General features: G+C 32.0%; 1 protein-coding gene across 1 annotated transcript in view; it reads left to right on the top strand.

Annotated features, from left to right (window-relative positions):
* The window catches only part of LOC117170934, a 507,802-nt gene extending 499,751 nt beyond the window's left edge, over window positions 1-8,051 (top strand). The window contains exons 13-14 of the mRNA XM_033357981.1: window positions 2,519-2,697; window positions 3,353-8,051. Coding sequence (XP_033213872.1) covers window positions 2,519-2,697; window positions 3,353-5,480 — 2,307 coding nt within the window. The 3' untranslated portion in view covers window positions 5,481-8,051. The remainder of the gene's footprint in view (window positions 1-2,518; window positions 2,698-3,352) is intronic.
* Window positions 8,052-16,285: the final 8,234 nt, after the last annotated feature.

Genomic DNA, 16,285 nt, shown 5'->3' with positions numbered 1-16,285 from the left:
TATCGTGGATTTTATTGATGATTTCGGGAGTACTTGCTTCTACGGGCCTTCCTGAATGTGGTTCGTCACTTATTGATGTACGACCACGCTTAAATTCATTTAACCAGTTATAAACCGTTGCTAAGGCAGGGGCCGATGTGCCATGAACTGTGTCCAATTCATTTTTTATCTCATATGGAGTTAAACCCTTTAAATGAAAATGTTTGATTACCGCTCTGAACTCGTTTTTTTCCATTTTTCTTAACGAACAATTTTTTTTTTCAATTGGTTATAAAAACACGTAAACTCAGAAGATGTGGACTGTGACTGCACCATATATCTAGTCGGGAGTGGTGCTGACTGAAAACAGATGATTTGGAGCGATTCGCGCGCCATCTGTTGGTCATTCTAAGGACTTATTGAACTACCCTCGTAACACAACCTCTAACTTACGTCAATTTGACAAACTTTTTGACTGGCACACTTATCCATATACAGGAGGAGGACAACTACGCACCTGCACACGAAAATTTACGATCATTCTGTATTGTGTCTACCACTTGCGGTAATGTTTCTGTTGCCAGTTTCAAATGGCTTCCCTTTGGCAGTTGGGTCTCCTTATTATTCCTTTGTGATATAAATGAACAATTAAAATTAAAAAATATCTTTTTTTTACTATTCTGTGATAATTTAATGTTTGCAAATTTACATTCACAATAATGGGTAACACTCAAAGAAGAAATTGAAACGTCATAAGACAAGTGAGTCCTGATTTTGAAATTGTGCACAGAAAAGCAATTTATGATATATTGGATAACAGATTTTGAAAGAATTAAAAGAATTGGCGCGATTAAATCTACCGGAATATGGAAAGAATTCTTAAATATTTTAATTAGATCAAAAATTATATATAACTTTAAAGAAAAAATCGTTTCTTTTAAGGAAAAAAATCCGTGTCGTCTAATTTCCTCTAAAAAAAATTTTTGTCTCTGAGAGATTCTGTGAGAATTTGTTGAGAACATTTTGAAATACCTGAAAAACTTGTCAATCTTTTCTAATGCTCTTGAAATAATTAAACCCCTTTAAAATTCGACGAAAACCCTAGATATCTATAGAATTGCCTTGAAATTTTATTTTATTTTATTTCTATCTTTATTTCCCCTCTAAATTAAATTCTTTGGAATGTTTTAAAATACTCTTTAAAACTTTTGAAACGCTCGAAGGATTTCTTCAAGACACACTCTTTAAAATTCTTTGATATTTCTCTCAATTAAAAGAATTTCTTAGATCTTATAAAATCTATAGTATTTCCACAAACATCAACAGCAATCCCTTAAAACAACTTGAAATCTGTAAGCTCTTCCAAAATTCTTTAAAAAATAACAAAAATGTTTAAATCCTCTAAATTCCCGTAAAATCTGTCAATATCTGATAAAACCCCTTTTGAAATCCCGTGCAATATTTCCTGAAATTCCTTGAAATTTTTTAGATTATCCAATAAGCTTTGACGTCCGTTAAAGTCGACTGAAATCTATTAAAATGCTTTAATTCTGATAAAGTATTCAGACATCCTTGAAAAATTGTAAAATATTCTGAAAATCCCTTGAAATCTCTAAAAATCCTTTGAAATTTTGGTCAATACTGTAACGATTCCTTGAAAGCTTTTAAATTTCCACGGAAATATTTTTAATTTTTCAGAAATTTTTCATCTCTTAGAAACTTCTGTAATATTACGAAATTCTTTGAAAGATATCATGAAATTTCTCGAAATATTTTAAAACACACAGTATTCTTGTAAATTCTTTACAAAATTTTTAATTACTTAAGTCATGTAAAATCTCTGGATATTTTTTGAAATTTTGTAAATCATCCTGGCATCTTTAATATCTGTTTAAATACTGTTAAAGTTTGTAACTCTTTGAAATGCTCTGAGATCCCATGAAATCCTTTGAAATTATCAAAATTCCTTTGAAATCCTTGAAATTCATTAATATTTTTGAAAATCTTTTATAATTTATTCAAATTTGTCGAATTTCTGGAAATACTTTGAAATACCTTTATTTATCTTAATAATAATAAAAAATAAAAAGTTTAAAAAGCTAATATCCTCTAAAAGCAGACGAAACTTCTTGCAATATCTGCAAATCCCTTGAAGTCTGTAATATTTTAAGACTATTTTTCAAATCTCTCAAAATCTTGAAACCTTTGGAAATTTTGATTTTTAAGATCGCGATGTATTATTTTCTTCAATAAGCCAATAAGTTCGAAAAACTTCCAAATGCAAAATGATAAAATATTAACATTAGCGAGCAATTTCAGCAAGTAGTAGCATCAGTCTCATATTTTTTAAATAGCGGAAAAATAGTGTCATCGTTAAAGAAAATGGTAAAAAAGTGTCAATAATGGCTTGATTCCGAGACCAGAGGCTTCTTTTTTATTCAACAATATTCTCTTTTTCTTGCATTGTATTTTTTTGTCTTTTGGATTAAAGTATAGAAATATTGAAATTGTCCAGACTAAAATGCCCTTTTTCCCACAGATTCGTCCATCCGGTACTTTGCCGACAGTTTTAGCTGGCGGCCGTAGAGTGCAACCCCCCGTTCCTCCAGTTCCACCTCCTCAAGCCGTTACTTCGCTACACAGCAGTAACGATAGTGGATTTTCTAATGAGCCTCCGGTTCAACCGGATATCGACTACAGCGATGACGAGGCCGTAAGGTGAGCTATACAATTTTTCATCGCCAGCATCCCTGCAGTGATCGAGATTTTAGTTTCGAATGCCATTTTACTGACCAATATTTCTCGCCAAATTTTCCAAGTAGAACGCTTCACCTCATAGTCTAACTAAATTATCTCTATGATGCTTTGTACAATATTGCTGAGGCGCCCCAGTCCCTGTTCATGTTTAAATGTTGAGTTAAAAGAGATACCATTGATGTTTCCATTTAAAGATGAATTTCTGATAAAAATGTTAATATTTAACCAGTTGCTGATTAAAAATGTATTTTAACTTTACCGATTTCAACTCTTTCAAATCAAAGTATCTCTTATTCTGATTTCAGAGAAGAACAAGCTTATTTTTAGATTACCTTCTTTTTTCTCATTCTTGTAGATTCCGCATGCGTTACTGCGATCGATGGAATTAAACACGGCGGTGGTGGCCCCTTCCCTCTAATCCTCAGCCTTCCATCCCTAACATGTTTTGGGCTCCCAAGAATTGACCCCTACCTAAGTAATCCGGTCATACCCGTCCTGACTTGGCACGTAGGAGATCCGTATCTACTGGCTGTTGGTCTTTTGGCACTGCAGACTTCCGTTTTTTTTCTTTTTTTCTTTTATTTTCTCTTCGTTCACAAACCCGACCTCAAAACAGACTGCGACGCAGAAAGCCGCGAGAAGCCGACCGACCCAAAAAGCAACAACAGCAGCCGCCTCAGAGGGACGAAAAGACACCAAGCAGCCAAAAAGACTGGGAGAACGATTCATGGAAGTCCATCCCGAGGGACGAGAAGAGCTGGCATCTATATAGGGCCGCGATGGACGTTTGGGCCAATTCTAATGTTCAGGGCAACGAAAAACCAGAACCTGGAAGATATTCTTCTGGAAAGAGCAGACGGCACGAGGCAGAAGAACGTGAGTTTGTCAATAGAGAAAACGGATCAGCCAAGAAGGAGAAAAAGGAGAAATCGCAGAAGCCTGAGACGGAGAATCGTCGCCCAAATCCAAACAGTAGAAACACATTTTCCAGAGAGGAGAAAGTGAGGAGTTTCAACAGCCGTAATGATGAGAGAGAATCGTCTAAAGTTGAGAGCGATGATGAGGCGGAGATCGAGGAAGATGAGGAGTCATACGGAACTATGGAGTACTCTGAAAAGTACGAGAATAAAAAGTACTACGGAGAGAACAGCGAGGATAAGAATTCTCGTCGAGGATACCGCTCTGAGAGAGAGGAGCCAAAATACAACGACAAGAGTTCTTTCAGCTCAGCATCTTCAAACTCTGATGACGAAAGCACCATTACAATTCCAGAGACGGGCCGAAAGGTCGAACACATTGCGCAAAAATTAGAGCAAACAGCGCAGAAGTATGCTAGAGAACATAGTCCTCCGAAGTTCATTGAAAGAAGAGGTGACTATAAAAGTCAGGAACGCAGAGAGGAAAAACATCAACAGCAACCGCAGAAGAAACAACAGAATAATTACGAAAACTTCAGCGATAGAGAAAGAAGACCTCAATCTCAGAGATACGAGAGGGAATATTTTGAAAAGTCGGCTACGTTGGGCTACGACAGGGAGAAGAACTCGGAGAAAAATCCTGAGAGGAATAGAAACGTTGAGCGGATATCAAGTCGTCGATTTGAAAGACCGAGACCACCAAGTGTAGAAGCTCCCGAGAGACCAACTGATCAACGGAATTTTCGGGAACGCCGGTACTCAGAGAAAGAAGAAATTTACGGAGAGACCGGCAAATACATCCGTGATGCCCCTATTGATAAGGACCGAGGTTATGAATCAAACTTCGAGACCAAGTTGGAGAGGGATAAAATAATTGAACGTCATACTATTCGAGATGGAAATAGTCCTTCAAGGCCTGATAAAAGTACATTGGAGAGAAACGATACAAACAATAATACTCTGAATAATGAGCGAAAACCTCTTCTTCCGAGGCAGAGCACCGCTATGGGACATTTGATTCAAACTGGCAGGGTCTTCGATATGGAAGCGAAGAGTCCAAAGCTGGTGAAAAGAACAAAATCTTTTTGGAGATTCAGGCGTGATTCGGAGGTCCTCGAGGGCATGGCGCTCTGGCAGCACAGGTCTTTAGTCGACATTCCTCAGATGATCAAGAAGGAGGCGAAGGATGAAAAAAATGAAACCAATGAGTCATCTAGGAAGTCAAGCTATGAAGGAAGTCCAAAAACTCATCGTAGTTTGGAAAAAAAGAACAGTGATTCCACAATCACCAACGAGAGATGTGTCAGTGAACCAAAACCTGCTGAAAGAATGCATGTTCCTGAGAAAATTGATTACTTCGAAGACTTTCCGACTCCAGCTGAAAGGCCCAAAGTTGTAGAGAGATCTGAGTACCGACCCAGGCAAGAAGAAAGGACCTATTTTGTTGGTAACGTATCTCGGAAGGCTATTCTCGAGAATGAAAGAAAACGTAGTTTGGAAGCTAAACGACATTTGATTGTCACTGAACTGAAAGAAAACAACGAAGCTAAGCGGAACGAGCGAAGGAAGAAGCCTTATGGGGATGATGATGATGGACTCATTCAGAATTTTACTGAGACGGAAGCTTCGGATGAAGAGTCAACTTACAGTTGTATTGTTGTCAAAGATCAGGTCACAGAGAAAACTCTTCTTCCACGGACCAAACTTAGGAGAGACAGTGACCGAGAGAGGGGTAGGAACAGAGATAGGGAGAAGAATACTTGCGGACCATGGTACGATTTGTGGGGAGTCGACTCTTCGGTGAACAAGAAAAAGAAGAAAAAGTAATCACTGGACGATGCGATTCCTTTATTTAAGTTTTTATGTTTCTTGGCGACTTATTTTTTGACTCTTTGGCGTTTTATGTTTCGCTTTAGTTTTTTTCATGAATGACAATCAGCGGATAGAATGCTAATACAGCCGCTGAATTTAGTTATCTGTTTGCAATCCTGTTTAAGAAAAATAGGAACTTTGGAAGATTCACAAATCTCGTGGGTTTAACAATGTTCCTTGTTATTAAGCAGGAAGCAAATTTAGCGGTGCTATTTGATTTAGCTATTCTTTTTTTCTGTGGCGAATAGCTATATTGCTGCCAGATTACATTTTGATGAAATGCTTCTTCCACAGATTGCTTCAAATTGTTCTCGTTTTAATAAGCTTAGATATAATAGAGATCCTCAATTGCTTGCCGCATGGAAGGAAAATACTATATTGTTTTCCATATCATCTCCCCCATAAATTGCAGTTTAGAGTAGACGTGAGGATTTTTACGATAGTAACGAACCTGGAGTTTGCTAAAGTAAACTGTGCTTATGGTTCTGGGACAACACGGAATGAAAGTACACATGTGTCCCAGGATACTGGGCTTCTGTTTACTCGTTTTGTTCCTCGGTCGCGTTCAGCCTTTCTTTTTCGTTTTCGTTTTGTTAGTTCCGCTCGTCTCTTCCGGCGTTATAACGTTCGTGTACGTGTCGCTTTTCCTTCGTCTTTTCTTTTTGAGTGTGACACACCTCGGGCCATGCTCATTTACTAACCTGGGTTTCTTTCAGGAACAACATGTTTTCGACCATCAAGCTGCGAAAAACGAAGACCAACGACCGCTCGGCACCTGCTATATCTTGAAACAAGTCTCTGATCTAGAAAACTCTTTTCAGGCTAAAAAATAACACCAAACCCCTTTGCCCATTCATATCTAGATAGTGACATTTGAGAACTAGAAGATTCCATTATATTTAAAACCTCGCGATTTTTAATTTCGACAGAAAGAGTATTTGTAAGTAATCTTTTTCGAACTTTATAATCAAAAGATGAATCGTTTGGCGTACTTTTGTAAGGACCAGAATCGACAACAACGCAAATGTTAGAACTAATCTCGGAAATAGGATCGGGTCAATCTCTCTCCTTTAAGAAAAAAAGCTTCCACAAACACGAATCGAAGTCGAACAATATCGTAATTCCTTTCTTAAGTCTATTCTCGATCCGTCCAAGGAAATGTAATTTCAGGAAATCGTCCAGTCTTGGTTACATGTAGTGTTGCCAATCCATCAGTTAGATTGTGGCACGTCTCGGCACGTGTCGAGCAAAGTCACCTCTTGCCAGAGAGCTTTTGAGTCGAACCGCCCATCCCTAGGACCCAAGAAAATGAAACTTTCATCTCAAGGCAGTAAAACGTCTTTACGCTCGTAGTCGTGGCCCCCTCGCGAGGGGCTCGTAAAATTTCAACTCTTTTTCAGACTTGTACCTTCTCGCGAACTACGTCCATAGCTTCTTCGGAGATCCTATGGCCGTTCTACGACCAAAGTATCTTCCCGTCCTGCGAGAATGCACGTCGAAGAAAATATACTATCACTTTCCGGGCGACCGTAAACCGTAAGTGTGGGGAAAGTTGCGTTCGGTTCGATCATTTTCCGAACGTGTTTTGCTCTCTCCGTCGACCTTCATCGTTTTCCCTCGAGAGTTGACCTTCGTTGTCGCCAGAGAGACTGAACATTTCAATATGAGAAAAAGGAATATGTCGACGGGATCTTCCGCCCAAGGAAGTCTTTTATTCAGTTTAAAAAGTTTTATTCCAATATGAGCAAATCATTTGGGTTTGCTGAAGGAACGAGCAGTGTTTGGAATCATTTATTTTTAAGTATTGTAAATATCAATTCAGTAGTGTAAGGATGTTCTCTACGTATACTTCTTTTCAAATTTGAGTAATTTTTGAAATATACTCAAAAAAATATTTTAAGTTAAAGTTGTGGATTTCATTAATTCTTAGAAATTTTTTGGTAAATTTTGAGATTGACTGTACGTAGAGCACATCCTTAAATTCCCTTGGAAGTCGATTCTAAAATGAACCCAGGCTCTTTTGGAGAAAACTTTCCTCGCATAGGATGCAGAATCTTTTCATAATTAAAAAATACGGTTTAGCTATGACTAAACTCAAGTCCCAGAATCTGTTTTATGAAATATAAAATTGATAACTGGTTGACTAAAATGAACTTAGATTAAACAGGGTGTCTACTAATTGTCACCCACGAAATTCTCGGTTTTTTAGCGGTTGGAAATAACAAATCTTTTCTTATGAGGAGCACGAATAAAATGCATTTAATATGAGGTTTTTCTGTATTGTGAGATATTATTATACTTGAACAAAATAAAATGTTTTTAAAAACTCTTATATATTTTTAGCGAATAATTAGTTATTAATTATTCAAGAGTAATTACAAAAAAACTATTTTTAAACTTTTATCATGATGTTTTAGTCATGCTTACATCTGTTTATAGCATAGTTATTGTAAAACTTATTTAGTATTAAGATGAATAATTTTTATAATAGATTTTAGCAATAAGCCTACAATAATTAATTACTAATACCAATAAAATTAAAAACTGTAACTAGATATACTAATCTTCCTAAACCGTCTAAATATCTCTTAATAGTACTCGTTTCTTGTCGAAAATCTTATATTCTTAAATATTCAACTTTTTTCCTTCAAACTCTTTTATATTCATTTTAAAAATTTTAGGATATCATTCGGCATGATTTGAAATATTCTTCACTTTCCTCTTAGAATTAATTTTTCAAAATAAAAATTCATTTTAAATTCTTCTGTGAATATTAGGAAAAGTTCTTGAAATGCTTATAAATTCTTTTTCAAAATATTTAAAGGTCCACATTTTGTTAAAAAAAATTGAAATTTTTTCCAACTTTAAATTGCTTTTTTATATTAAAAAAAATATAATACTTCTCAGTATCTTTTGAAACAATTTAGATTTTTCCTAAAATTAAAAAAAAAATCGGCCGAAACGTCTGATCCATCGTAACATATTTTTAAATTATTTATATTTTTCCTAAATTATTTTTTAATTCTGCACACTTCAAAAAAATGTCCGTAAAATCTTCAGGGTTATTGTTTGAAAGTAATTAAAATGTCTTTAAAATTTGTAAAGTGTATATAAAAAGGTTTCTGAATCTTCTATTGAAATTATTTTTTTTACAAAAACCATTAAAAAAATTTTCAGAAATCTTAAGAAAACTTTTTTATTCTTTTCAAAGCTTCCAAAAGTTTTATGAAACTGCTAAAGCTTTTCTGTTGAAAGACTTTTTCATTCTTTCGAAACCTTTCAAAATTAATAAGAAGCTTATTTTTCAAAATTAAACAAATCTGCACTTTGTTTTAATTTTTTGAAATGTTTTCAAATGAACGAAAAATTTTTAATCTTTTAAAAACTTATGCATATCATATTCATATTCATATTCATATCTTAATATCATAATATGCAAAAAGTTCTATACCTTATAAATATATTCTAAATTTGGATTATTTTTCATACAAATTTTTAAGATATTCTTAAAACTTTATTTTTTTAATGTAAAAAATCTATGTTTTGCTTGAAATAATTTTTAAAATGTTTAAGAATTAAATTATTTTTGAGTGATTTTAAAAGTTATGATTATTTGTTTAAATAATTTTGTTTTCCCACGACTTTTTTATCCTTCAAAATAAAAAAAAGGTTTTAATATCTTCTAGATTATTATCCCAAACGTTTTTCGATTTTCAAAAATTTAAAATTAAGTTTTAAAAGTAGAATCTGAATGATTCAAAATTTGCCTAGAAATCTGATTGTTGACATACCTTGTTTATTTCTCTCGTTTCTTTAAAAGTATAAAATTTTTTTTAAATTATCAGTCATTTATCGTTTATCAATAATGTTTAAAAAAGCATTTAGGAATCAATTTTTTCATGAAATAAAAAGTCTTATTTGGAAATTTTAATTGAAAAAATTTATGATGCAGAAAATTCGTTATCAGGTTTTTGAACAAAAGCTTTGAGATATCTCGTCACAAAAATCTAATGAAAAACGATAGACATTAAAATTGATGGTTTGACTGGTTATTACGATTAATAAAAAATATTAGATTTTCCAAAACTTTGATTGTAATTTCTACTCGCATTTCTATTCCCGGTTATTGTCCGTTTTTTTGGTCAGTAGACACCCTGTTAAATCACGAAAGTTAAATCAAAGAATAGATGGCTTTGTATTTTCGAGGGAATATTTTTCAACGAAAATAGGATTAGCTTTGAAATTTTTCATGAGAAGTTTTTGTATTCGCAGTTCGGTTGGGTTACGGTTAGAGAAGGGCTTTGGCATTCGCATTCAAATCTCCCCTCGACATCCCATTGAACGTTTCGCCGACACGTTTGTTTATAAACCAGACATGAGAGAATAATAATCGGGGTTTGTTTAAATCTGAAAAATCCCTGGTTCGTCGTTCGCTTCGCCTTTGTTGTGTGATGCGCCAATGTAATGCGCCAATGATGCGCAATTTGTCAACGAAACTGCCCTATCTATCAGGTATCGATTATAAAACATAAAATATTTTTCCAATTACTGTTTGCACCTGTAAAATACTCATGAATGATGTCGACTCGAATCTGTCAATTTAAATCAGCATGTTTATTGTGGAAATATGTAAATCGCGAATAAAAAAACACCCGATAAAAAATCTAGGACGAAATTGGCAAAGGGAAAAGTAAATTTTTTTATATAAAAGGGAGCGTTCATTAATTACCTAAGAATTTGTTTATTTATTTTGTTGAGAGGGAGGTCTGAGGCACTTCTCACGTAAGGTTCCTCCTTATAATTTTTTATTCAAATATGCTATTGAATACAAGTTTTGACTGTTGAAATTACTTCTTATACTATTAGATTACATCAATATATTTATTACTTTTTTATTATTTCATTATTATATCCTTATCATCAAGTAAAATCTATGAAAATTGCTTCAAGTTTCTAAAAATCAGTTAAATTCCTTTATAATATTCGGAAATCTTCTAAAATATTACGAAATCCTCTAAAATCCGTGGATATACTTTGGAATCTTTTGAAATTCTGTCAAATTGTTTAAAATCGCGCAAAATACTTTGAAATTTATTAAAATCTCTTCAAAAAGTGTGTGAATCTTCAATTCTTTTCAATTTTGAAAATATTTTAGAGCCCTCGTATGATTCTTCGAAAATGACAGAAATTCCTTAAAATTTATAAAAATTGGTTGAAATCCTTTATCATAATCAGAAATCTTTTGAAGTTCTATTGAATCTGATGAAATCTTCTCAAATCTTTCAAAATTAGTGAACATTATTTTTAATGTGTTGATATCCCTTAAAATCCCATAACATATTTTATAATCTTTAAAAATCTAACCTGAACCCGATAAAATCCTCGAAATCGCTTGAAGTGTTATAAATTTACTAAAAATCCAGCATTACCTGTTGAAATCCGTGGTAATCTTTTAAAATTTCTACAAATTTTGTGAAAATCATTAAAATTCCTTTTAAAAAACCCTTTATAATATTTGGGAATCCTTAGAAATTCGTTAAATCTCATGAAATCTGATGAAATCCTCTAAAATTCCGTGGATATGATTTGGATGCTTTTGAAACCCTTTAAAATCCTTTAAAATTACGTAACATATCTAAAACATTGCATATTTCGAAATTTTTCGAAATTCTCTAAAATACGTGAATATACTTTGAAATATTTAAAAACAATTTTTAATCCTTTAAAATTCCTTAAAATATTATCAAAACTACTCTTATAACTCTGAATCTCCTTGAAATAGACTCAAGTTTAAAAAGTCCCTATTCATTTTGGAAAGCTCGTCGAAATCCATATAAATTTCTAAAAAAATTTAAATCCTTCGAATTTCTCAAATTTATTCATAACAATCGGATATTCTTTAAAATTAAAATTAATATGATGAAAACCTTAGAAATCTTTTGATGTACTTTAAAAATTTTTGAAATGATTCACAATTATTTGAAATTCTGTAATATACTTTAAAATCTGATAAAACCTTTTTAAAACAGCGAAAAAACTTTAAATCGCTTTAAATCTTAAAATCCCTTGAAATATTTCAAAATCTTACGAGATCTCTTGAAATCTTTTAAATTTCTTTAAAATTTCGGACAATCTCTTCAAATTTCGAAAAATTGGTTAAAATTCTTTAAAATCCTTGAAAATCTCTCAAAACCTGTGATAATCGGTTGAAAACCAGATCTCTTGATACCATTGAAATCTCTTTAAAATTTATTGTAATCTTTAAAATCGGTAGGGTTCTTTTCAAATCTCTTGAAATCCCTTACAATATATATTAAAATAACATATTTTCAAAGCTATTAAAATTCCTCGACGTTCCTAAAAATCCTTTATAATATTTTGAAATCCTTTGAAATTCCTTCAGTTTTATTCAAATCTTGTGCATTTTTTAAAAAATCACGAACATACATTTGAGTCTTTTATAATATCTTAAAATCCCGTAAATTCATCTAAATCTCATCATAGCTCTTGAAATCTGTTTAGATTGCTTAAATTCCTTTAAAATCTTTGCAAATCTTTTCAAATCACTTGAAAATTCCTTAAAGTCTTGAAGATCTGCAAAATTCGATTAAAAAGTCTTGAAAATAGTTTGGTATGACCTAAAATCTTTTAAAATTCTGTGAGAAATTTAAAATAATCATAAATTTTCTTAAAATCCCTTGAAATCCGTGAAAATCGTTCTTAATTCATTAAAATTTCTGAAAATACTTTGAAATCCAGTAGAATATCTGGAAATTTGATTAGCTTCCTTGAAATTTCTTAAAATCTGGTAAAATCTCTTAACAAAAATGGATAAATTCTCAATCATGAAGATTAATTTGGTACCAAAAAATTCGAATTTTCAACCAATTAGTCAAATTTTCAATTAGAAAAGATTAATTTTCAGCAAAAAAATTGAATAGTTGTCATTTCAGTAAAAAAAGATAAATTCTAATATCGGTTAGATTCTTTTTCAAAGTTTGTAATCCTTTACAATAATTTGTATTCGTTTGAAATACTTAAAAATCCCTTTAAATAATTTCAATCACTAAAAACTTTGGAGTTCTTTCAAATGTTTTGAAATACCTTGAAATTTTGTTAAAAGTGAAAATAATGCATAGCTGATATATTGAGTAAAGAATACAAAATTTTATGTAAGAAGGAAAAGATGGTCATACAAATTTTAAAATCCTTACAATAGTGTTGGGGGGGGGGGGGGGGTTCGTCCAAGCTTAAAAAAAATGATCCTTACGTAATTAATGGACATTCTCAATAAGTTGCGGAAGTCTTTTCTTTCCTGTAAAAAGTTTTAGGTGACAAATCAAGCGCGAGAGTAAAAAAAATTGTACCAGCGAATTGTAGTTCTTCTTCCACGCTCACATCAAATATTCGAAGCGTGCAAGAGAGAAAGATTTCGATACTTTGTATAGTTTCCTTAAGAAAAGTTGGTAAAGCAGCGCCACAACTAGACTTTTAGTCGCTCGTGGCGAACTTGGGGTTTTCCTCTTTCCACTTTTCGCATCGATTCCACACAATAACAGAAAGAAAAACTTGTATGGTGCAAAAAAGAGAGAGTTTAAGCGAAAGTAGAAAAATTTACTAGATAAAATCTTTACTTTAGCAAACTTGCAACTTGAAAACTCGAAACTCTTTTGGGGAATATATATTTATGTTAAGTTAAAAAGTATCGCTTATACATTTTTATTTATTGTTTATTTTAATTTTATTGTTGAATTTGAATAGAATAAGGTGGAGGAAAACCATGCTCGCCATTTTAGAAGCGGTCAAAAGTCCGACGTTTTGTAAAACTGCTTTAGGTAGAAACCTTATACATATACCGATTTCAAGAAAAATGTTAATATATACATATTATATTATATATTATATTACGTTATAATCAGGGAGTGGATTAGAGTCTCTGCGAAGTTAGCTGTTAAGTGCAGCTCGGCTCTCACATGCGGTGAAACGTCACATGTGAGAGCCAAAATGCGTTCGGCAGTTAACTTCACAGTGGCTCTAATCTGCTCCCCAGTTATAATAAAGGTGCGTCGAAAGTTGAACAGCAGCGATCAAGACTCGCTTTTTTACTCCCTGTTTAATTATGGGATTTTTAGAGTCAAGTTCGCTTGTCGCTTTCGACGAATTGGGTAGGTTAGGCAGAAAACTAAGAACTTGTTGTCATAAGAATCATGTATACATGCATATAAGTTATATATTATTGTTATTATTATATTAACATTTTTGTGCATTTCTGTGTTTTTTAATTCCCTATTTATCCCTAAATTCAATATTTTAAGGACTGAAGTAGGAAATATAATATTCAATACAAAACGAAATACGCTTCCAATTGAGGACTCGGATCAAAGAACTGATTATAATTACTTTTAATGTCGAAGATTTTAAGTAGAAACATATTACACATTTGACAATAATAAAGTTGATTTTTATCCCGACAGTTGCATCAAAAACTAAATAGTTGAACTTTCAGACCAAAAAAGGTTATTTTAAATCACGAAAGATTCCACCAAAAGATTAAATTGTAACAAAATACTTGAATTCTTAACCAAATGGATGAAGTTTTAATCAAGAGAGATGAACTTTGAACCAAACAGCTATTTGAAAAATTTCCAGTGTAAGAACTGAATTACAAAAAAAATAAAAATTTTTCAGTTGAATTTTAACTGTGGAAAAAATCGCCTTCCTTCGCTACTCTGAGAATTGAACCCAGGTCTATCGATTGCCGGTCGAAAGGAGAAGAGAATAGTACCCGACAAGCAATTGATATACCTGGGTTCGATTCCCAGCGGAGCGAAGGAGAAAGATCTTTTTTCACAGATAAAGTTAAATTTTATAATTGTAGAAAAACATAAAATTTTTAATTTGAGGGGTATTTTTATCAATAGTGTAGATTTCTATGTTTACGTAACTTTTCGAAAGTGGTGAATTTTCAAGTCCAGCAGGCAAATTTTCTACAAAACAGTTTAATTTTCAACTCAAATGATAAATCAATTTCAGAAATTTTTCGAAAGTGGTGAATTTTCAAGCCCAACAAGCAAATTTTCTACAAACCAGTTTGATGTTCAACTCAAATGATAAATCAAATTTAGAAATTTTTCGAAAGTGGTGAATTTTCAAGCCCAACAGGAAAATTTTCTACAAAACAGTTTCATTTCCAACTTAAATGATAAATCAGTTTTAGAAATCTTTTGAAAGTGGTGAAACTTTAAACTAATTTGTTCTTCTAGCCAAAGAATATGAATTTTCAATCAGAAAGACAAAATTTCCTACCATAAAAGATGAATTTTCAATCTGAAAGGACGAAATTTTAACAAAACAGTTGAATTTTCTTCTAAAAAATATAAGTATCAAAATTTTGTTATTTTCCAACTAGAAAGATGATTTCGATCATAAAAGAATCACAAAAATATAGATGAAGGTTTAAAGAAGAAAGATCATTTTTAAAAGAAATAGTTGATTTGAACAAAAAGACGAATTTTTAACCAAATAGTTGCATTTAGATCCAAAGCTATGAATTTTCGATAAAAAAAGTTAATGTTCAACCAAAAAGTTTCATTTTCTACCAAATCGTTGAATATGAACTAAAATGGTACATCAGCTGTAGATTCTTGTTAAATTGGTTAAACAATGAACTGAGTAATTGATTTTTCAACCCAGAAAACGAATTGTGAAAATACCGTAAAATACCAAAAAATACTGAAAAATTAAAACTTCAACCGAAAAGAATTAAAAATAAAATTTCTACCAAAAAAAGATGAATTTTAAATAAAATACATACATTTTCAGTCAAATTTCTTAATTTTTAATCATAAAAGATCAACTTTTAATTAAAAATAGCATACTTAATCCAAATAGGTACATTTTCAACGAAATGATTAAATATTAAATCACCTGCTACAAATCGCAAATTCATGCGACCCCTCCCCCCTATTAAATTTTCAAGGTATTTTATAGACGGCTCTAATTTTGTAAACGGTTCTTTGATCCAGGCTCCCAATGATCCTTAAAATGCGAGAACAAGATGGTAAGTGCTTGCTTGCTTATTAAATGAAATTAAAATTTCAGATATTAAAGTGAAATCGATCTGAATGGAATAAATATGGAAATAATTAGTTTTTAATTAATATTAAATCAATAAATATTGGATGAATTTGCCAATGGATAAACTAATCTGCAAATTATAAATATAGTTCATTTTAATTAAATAATTTGTCATACCTCAATGCGAGGAAATTTCGATCAGAAACGAGAAAAAGCGGATTTAATTCAGCTTTAGAGATCCTGAAGTTTAAAAAGTTTTTAAAACAAAAAGTGTTGTTTGAATTAAAGGATGTATAATTCAGATTATATTCTCATAACGCCCAATTAGATTACTCTTGTCTGATTTCATATCTTTTTGTAGTCTCCCTCGTGCTTACTTTTTTCCTCCAGGTATTAAAGTGAAATTAATTTCATGTTGAAAAGAACTTTTAAAAAAACTTTAGTGTTAAAGAACATTATCGCATTTTCTCAATAGTGCGTGATAAAATTACTTTTTTTGCAAATAAATTTTGAAAATACAGTATATCTGGGAATAATAATTTTGATTTAAATAGGTTTTCTTAAGCTCCCTTATTTATGCATTAAGCAAGTTAGAAATCAATTGAAAGCGGCAGAAGATAGATAAGGTAAGTGCTCAGTTACAATTAATTAAAAAATGCTGTACTATGAAAATATATGTACAA

The sequence above is a fragment of the Belonocnema kinseyi genome, chromosome 4, assembly GCF_010883055.1.
Source record: "Belonocnema kinseyi isolate 2016_QV_RU_SX_M_011 chromosome 4, B_treatae_v1, whole genome shotgun sequence".
In the NCBI taxonomy this organism is placed as follows: Eukaryota; Metazoa; Arthropoda; class Insecta; order Hymenoptera; family Cynipidae; genus Belonocnema; species Belonocnema kinseyi.
The sequence above is the reverse complement of the archived record's forward strand: the minus strand, read 5'-3'. Positions and strand labels throughout refer to the sequence as shown.